Source organism: Helianthus annuus, chromosome 14 (genome assembly GCF_002127325.2).
Source record: "Helianthus annuus cultivar XRQ/B chromosome 14, HanXRQr2.0-SUNRISE, whole genome shotgun sequence".
Lineage (NCBI taxonomy): Eukaryota > Viridiplantae > Streptophyta > Magnoliopsida > Asterales > Asteraceae > Helianthus > Helianthus annuus.
In genome coordinates, this window is record NC_035446.2 from 139,973,096 (window position 1) to 139,980,344 (window position 7,249).

A 7,249-nucleotide genomic window follows, 5' to 3' on the forward strand; every position below is an offset into this window, starting at 1 on the left:
TATTACAAAATTTAAGATGAAGGCAGTAGTGGTCGGGGTGGCGGTGGTCTGCGATGACGGGTGGCAACGATGGTAGTCGAAGGCAGTGGTCGGCGGCGGCGGCGGAGGATAGTTGTAGCGGCAGAGGACGGCGGTGGTGGGCGGTGACGACGGCAGGTGGTGGTGGTGGTGGTGGTGGATGGTGGTGATGGGCGGTGTTTGAGACATAGGGTGAGAGAGGGAATGGAATGAGAAAAAAACAGGGGGAGTGGATGGAATGAATTTGAGGGAATGGAATGACTTATGTAATGGGTGATTCCATTACCTTGACCAACCAAACACACTTTTTTTCATTCACTCGCAATAGCTCATTTCATTCCACCCTGCATTCCAAATACTACCTAAGTATTGCTTATCTAAGTTGTGTTTACTGAGATAAAAACTACCTAAGTATTGCTTAGTTAAGTTGTGGTTAATACTTAGATAAAAAAAATAGAGTGAATTTCAAGGATTGTCCTTTATCTTTACACCCATTTTCAGGCGATGCCCTTAATGTTCAAAATTGTCGAGTTTTGTCCTTTATGTTTTCATATCATACACGTTTTGTCCTTTCGGCTTAACCCAGTTAGTTTTTTCAGTTAAATTTGGTCATATGCTTGAGAGCATTTTGCGTTTTTGTCAATTCAAAGGTAAGTTCAACAGTAGATTTACAGCCCAAAGCTTCTGCAACCTTTGAATTGACAAAAATGCCCTCATGTGCAAAGCGCATGACCAAATTTAACTGAAAAAACTAACTGGGTTAGGCCTAAAGAACAAAACGTGTATGATATGAAAACATAAAGGACAAAACTCGTCAATTTTGAACATAAAGGACAACGCCTGAAAATGAGTATAAAGATAAAGGACAATCCGTAAAATTCAATCTGAAAAAATATATATATTTGAGATAACTATACCAAAATGAAGTAATTGATATGATTACAAGTATGTGATGATATATATCGTTAAGTTTGAGTACATGATTAGAAAAATTATAAAATACCACATTATTACATCCAAAAATAACTCAAAAAATTCATATACTTTGAAAACATAACGATACGAATCCAAACCTGAACTGGAAAGTGACGACTGAGTTGGCAACTAGATTCGACTAGCCAAAGTAGATTGGCATCATAATTTCCAAGTAACAAGGATGGATGATCAAACTTAATATGTACTTCTTCCAAGCAAAGGAGATACCTGCATCCTGTTGCATGATTTAAATATGATCAACACCTCAAAAACTTCACACACCATTGCTTGCATGTCACATTTTGAAGCACTGAATGCCTTCACCAACTACGATTCGCGGACAAGGATATTAACTGCACAAATAAAAAATGTAATCGTTAAGTTTAGTTTAAATTTGAAAAAAAAAAAAAATGAAAACTTCTATTGACAGGTTAGATGGAAATCACACCCGTTGGCCCCAAATTGTTGGAGATTCTATACTTCAATCTCAGGGCTGACTTAAGCCCAATCTAAATAAAGCCATTGCTTGGGGCCACCAAAGTTTTGGGGCCTCAAATTTTATAGGGCATCTTTTAACAAAAAATATATATAGGTTAAATGTGTATATTATAATAATTGCTTTAATCAATGGAGAAGATAATATAATTCTAGTCTAGTGGTTAAATTGTTTGGTTTTCCCACTTAGGCTTGGGTTCGAATCCCAACTGCCACAACTTTCTTCCATATTTTTTGAATTCTTAGTCATTACCATTTAGCGTTTAAGTCCATCCTAACTTCTTAAAAACCATTTTCTCCATATTTTCATTACCGTTTAAGTCGGTTCTAACTAGGGGTGCAAACGAGCCGAGCCGAGCCCGAGCTCGGCTCGATTCGAGCTTTATTTCTGAAGCTCAAGTTCGGCTCGAAGGTAATTTTTCAAGCTCAAGCTCGGCTCGGGCTCGACTCGTTTAGTATTTTTTTTAATTAATTTATATTAATTATAATTATTATTATACATATAATTTAGTTATTTTTTATATTTATATAAATGGTAATTATTATTATTATATAAATATATGTTTAATATATTAATAAAAAAATATATAAGTAGAAAGCTCAATTAGGCTCGCGAGCCGGCTCGAGCTCGATAAGCGAAGCTCGGGCCCGGGCTCGTTTACTAAACGAGCTTGTTTTTAGGCTCGAGCTCGTCTAAGCTCGGCTCGTTCGAGCTTTTTTTCGAGCCGAGCTCGAGTAGCTCGCGAGTAGCTCGGCTCGTTCGCACCCCTAGTTCTAACTTCCTAAAAACCATTTTGGGTTCAAATCCCAGCCACTAAAGTCTGTAACTAAGAAGCATTCATTCATTTTCTTTTCATCAATTCAAAATTTATTTAATTACATTTTAGTTAAAAGCTTTCTTTTTGTCATCGATTTAGTTTTACTAACAAATTCTTGTATATTTAGCTAGTGTATTATTTTTACAAATATTAAAATGTAAATTAAAAGTATTAGAGAATGTTTATGTACAGTCGGTTAAATCTATAATCCTCATAAGTTAAAACATATTTAGGTTAATTGATTTTAATAAAGTAAACTAAAAACTGAAAGTTCGAATAAAATAAGAAAATAAAAACAAAAAGGGCCTCAAATTTTTGTATTGCTTTGTGCCACCAAAATAATTGAGCCGGCCCTGTTCAATCTAATTGTGGTCATTAAATAGATTGAATGTCTCTATCTGGTTCTGACCATAAAACGGATTGTGCGTCCTATTTTATTTATGTAATAAGAACTATATGTGTAAAAATGTTTGCGGGTATGAAGCCAGATTTAGAATGTACACCAGGCAATCAGAGGACAAGACTTGAGGCCCGAAACTATACTGGTCAAAATATGCTATTCTTATCACACAAATTTATAAGAATCCCAGCAATGAATATTATGGTGCATCTGATCATAGATCCTAAAACATATGACTTACTTTAAGGGGTGAATAACTTCAATTATGGTGTGAAAGAAATTTGGTGAAGAGAAAACTAACCTGGCAAGCGATGTCCATCATGTTTGGGCTATCGCTAGATGAATCTTCAATCAGATCAGGCTTCTTGTTTTCATGGTTACAACTGTTTCCATGAGAAGAATAGTTATCAGATTTAGATGATAAAACCTTCTTATGCCGCCTGCTGAACGTATACTTCAGACACCTGTTGTTATATGTATTACAAGCAACTCCATCAGATTCTTTTGCAGCACTTTCATGTTTTTCAACCAGTGGATCACTCGCTACGTTGGTGTCCTCAGACTTGGTTTCTTCAAACTTCACACCGTCGTTGACCAAGTGTTTCTTGCAATGGGAAAGTGAGGCACGTGACTTGAACAATGAAGATATTTCATCCCAACACCTAACTTTCCTTTTTCTAATGCTTCTACGGAGAGTACTTGCACTATTTTCACTAGTTTCCATCAGTTTTGCATCGTTTCCGCTATATTTATCTTTGAGATTCAACTTCTCACGACCAAAGCGAGAAAGTTTGTGGTTTAATTGCAAATACCCAACACGCTTTGGAAGTCTTTTAACAGTTTGATCTTTGGAAACCCTGTTGTTAATGGAAAAGGCTTCCGATTCGTTAATGTTCTTTATATCTTTATTCTCAGTGTCAACTTCTAATTGAGCACATTTTTCAGAATTCTTTTCATCCACGTTGATATTTAACTCTTTTTGTTCAGAAATACTTTTTTTATCCGTCAAATTCCTCTCAATTTCTTGAATTCTGTGAGTATATCCATTTCTAAATGACTCGGGCTCTTTGTTTCCAACAATTATGGAAGTTGAATTAGGACCTGACGTTGTAATCTCTTTAGCTGGATTGTAACTTTTACCGCATTGAGAAGAGCATCTGAATTGTTCAGTGACATCTGAATTATCTGAATTTTCCTGATGGGTGTGCTTGTTTTGAGACAGTCCATTTGAATGTAACATGTGGATACTCTTCATTTCCTCCAAACGTTCACGGGCACTCCTTATTTCTGCTCTAAGATCGATTATCACTCCTTCTGTTTCATTAAGCTGCGCATCCAGCTCTTTGATTCTATTTTGTTGACTCAATGCTGTTCTTTCTGCTTCAGTTTTCTGAATCAAGGAAAGTTAAGACAGTTTTGTCACATTGTGTCAGTAATATAAGTTCACATATTTTGCATTGTTATAACTTATATAAGAATAAACACAGAGATAACATGTTAGAATGGTAAAATGACACCATCAGTGCCTAACATACAAGTTTGAGCTACCTAATACAAAATAAGATATTCCCCCTGTAAGATATTTTCATCCAAGAAACAAGTTTGGTCCAACAAGAAAGAGTAGTTGTGTGCTGTGTTGTCAAAGACGCAAGGCGCAGGCAAGGCACATCGGCCTTGCCCGGAGCCTAGGCGCAAGGCGCAAAAAAAGTGTGGGTTTTTCTAAGAAAAGCGCACATAGAGAAAAAAATATAAAAAATATGTTATGCTTTGAAAATAAATAAGATTCCACATATAAAATTAAAAAACTACTATATATGCCATTTAAGATCATGGAGCTAATAGTTAGTAGCAACTTGTCTTAGATGGACAAGTTGCAACTTGTCTAACCGTCTCGAGGTCTCAACCTCAAAGATAAGTTGGATTAAGTTGCAACTTGTCCATCTAAGATAAGTTGCACCAGATATTACCAAAATTAAAGTAGAAAGAAAAGTCTAACCGTCTCGAGGTCTCAACCTCAAAGTCATACTTGTCATATTTCAGTAGCAATCAATCTAAAGGCTTTTTAAATCTTAAATTACAAAGGAAACTGCTTCTTAATCAGTTGCGGACCCAGAAAATATTTTCAAGGAGTGCGGATGAGGGGTTTAACCAAAATTTCAAGGGGTGCGGGCGGGACTTTGCCCTATAAAATACACTAATTTTTTTTAAAGGGGTGCGGCCGTCCACCCAGCCCCCTTACTAGGTCCGCCCCTGTTCTTAATCCGACAATGAGAACTGTGATTTATGGATACAACTTTGTACATATGAACTAAGATACCTTGCAGCCTCAATGGGTTTAAAAGTAAGGAGGGAAAGTGTAAAATAGAGTCACTATGGATCAATGTGGTAGTAAAATGCCCCCGCCGTGTAGCTCAGTTGGTTAAGGGGGCGTGAGATTTGCACAATAAGCACAAGGTCGCGGGTTTGGTTCCGATCCTAAGCGCCAGTCGCCTTGCCGCTGAGTTAGGCTGATTTACCTCTCACATGTTGGGCCTGGGGCGGCCTGGTGTGGGCCAGTTAGCATGTCCGGACATACACGTTTTTGCACAATGTGGTAGTAAAATTATATTAATTAGACAACCTACTAGAACTATCTCAATTAATAGGAGGAACACTAAGACACAACTTCGACAAATTTACTAAACTAACTACTGGTGTCACCAAGTTTAGGTGTACAATAACTGTTGGCAGCAAATTGTAGGCATGTTCTTTCACAATATTAAACAAGCAAACGATAACGATTACAGAGTTCTTGAACAATGCAGAGCATCATGGTATGGTAAACAAAACAAAACAATAGTTAATTCACAGATTATAGCAATTTCAACCCACACATGACATCTTCAAGTCAACGTGCTGATATCTGCCAACAAATTCATCCGAATTAACTAAATAAACCTACAAGAAATAGGCATCAATCTATCTATATGATGCAACTCCTGCCCTTAATTTCAAGCAGATACAATCACAAACAATTTCTAGATTTCTGTTGCCTATTTGAAACCAAAGCAAAACAATCAATTTACCAGAGTTAAAGTTAGTAAAATTCATTTAACCAAACGATTAATCACAAACAACAAAACCTAACGTATACAAATCAATACCTTCACATCGATCAATTGTTTGAACCGAAGAAGCATCCGGATGGCCTCGTCTTTTGTGTTACACAGATCGTGATGAATGTGAAGAGCTTTACGCTCCGAATCCAATGCTCGAGCAGCTGCCTCTTTCGCTGTGTTCAGTATCATCTCTGCGTATACCTTCTTCAAGGCCTCCATTTTCTAAAAATAAAAATATCTAAAACACGAATCGAGTTCGATTTAAAACACTCAAATTACAAACACAGATGGAGATCACAGGATATGTAAAACTGTAAATAATGTGTGCGGTTTGGTTAAAAAATGAATTGAGTATTACTTACTTGATGATCTGCCATTGAGAACCTGCTCAAAATCAGGGGAGGGAAAGCTGGGGTTCCTCGAGAGAGAGACGACTATTGTGATCGTCTAACTGAAACTTGTTTGTTTTTGTATATATTTTGACCAAAGTTTGTGGTTTCAACGGTACATAAAATTGCATTCAAGCCCTTGTACTATAAAAAATAGTAAATTGCCAAAATCGGCCATGAGGTTTGGGCATATTTGCTAGTTTTATCCAAAAATAACTTTTTTGTACCATATTGTACTTCGCTTTTGAGATTTTTTGTCATTTTCATCCAAATTTCGAATTTTGGTTATTTTTTCTGTCATATATTGAGATGAAAATGGCAAAAAAATCACTAACCTTAGGGATGATTTTAGCAAAAAAGTTAGACGTTTGGATGAAAATGACAAAAAATTCTATAAGTAAAGGGCAATATGGTACAAAAAGTTGTTTTGAATGAAACAGACAAACATAACTAAACCTCAGGGACGATTTTGGCAATTTACTCTATAAAAAAGATACATGAAAAATAAAAGCTATACAATACAAATCTATGCAAACTAGTGGGATTCACCGTGTTTCATGGCGAATTTCGGTCGGCATCGGTTCAGTCCATTTTAATATCGTTATGATACAAACACTCGGTGTAGCAATCAACACGAGTTTTTTTCTATCAGAAACTATAAAAACGAACACGAAACTAACTGATAAATTAAATATTATTAAAAAAATTAAATAATGCCAAACTAATGATAATGCTATTAAATAATTTAAATAAATACTTTAAAAATATTTACTAGCCATGACACTTTTTATAAAACTAAAAAATTAATTTTGCCAAGTGTCAAGTTCTATGAGTCAAAGATTATTTTCTCCGCTTCTCTTATTTCACCCTCATGGGTTAATATTTCTTTTATTCAACTCGTTTAATACAACACATATTTTTTTTCTTCAATTAAAAAAAATAGATATATTTTGTTTGTTTTTAAAACAAAGAGTTAAATGTCATTTTAGTCCATGTGGTTTTGGTTATTTTGTCAGTTTAGCTTAAAGATTTCATTTTTCGCTTGTGGGTCCAAAA

The 7,249-nt window shown here is 35.7% G+C and overlaps 1 protein-coding gene across 2 annotated transcripts; it reads right to left on the bottom strand.

Annotated features, from left to right (window-relative positions):
* Nucleotides 1-930: 930 nt before the first annotated feature.
* On the bottom strand, nucleotides 931-6,280 carry LOC110903982. Of its 2 annotated transcripts, none has more exons than XM_022149787.2 (4): nucleotides 6,167-6,280; nucleotides 5,850-6,026; nucleotides 3,008-4,096; nucleotides 931-1,346 (listed from the first exon to the last, which is right to left on the bottom strand). In XM_022149787.2, exons 1-4 carry the CDS (start codon nucleotides 6,179-6,181, stop codon nucleotides 1,314-1,316), a joined length of 1,314 nt encoding a protein of 437 aa, XP_022005479.1. In that variant the 5' UTR covers nucleotides 6,182-6,280; the 3' UTR covers nucleotides 931-1,313. The 2 variants fall into 2 exon arrangements, with proteins under 2 accessions (XP_022005479.1, XP_022005480.1); XM_022149788.2 differs by having other exon boundaries at nucleotides 5,850-6,042; nucleotides 6,167-6,250.
* Nucleotides 6,281-7,249: the final 969 nt, after the last annotated feature.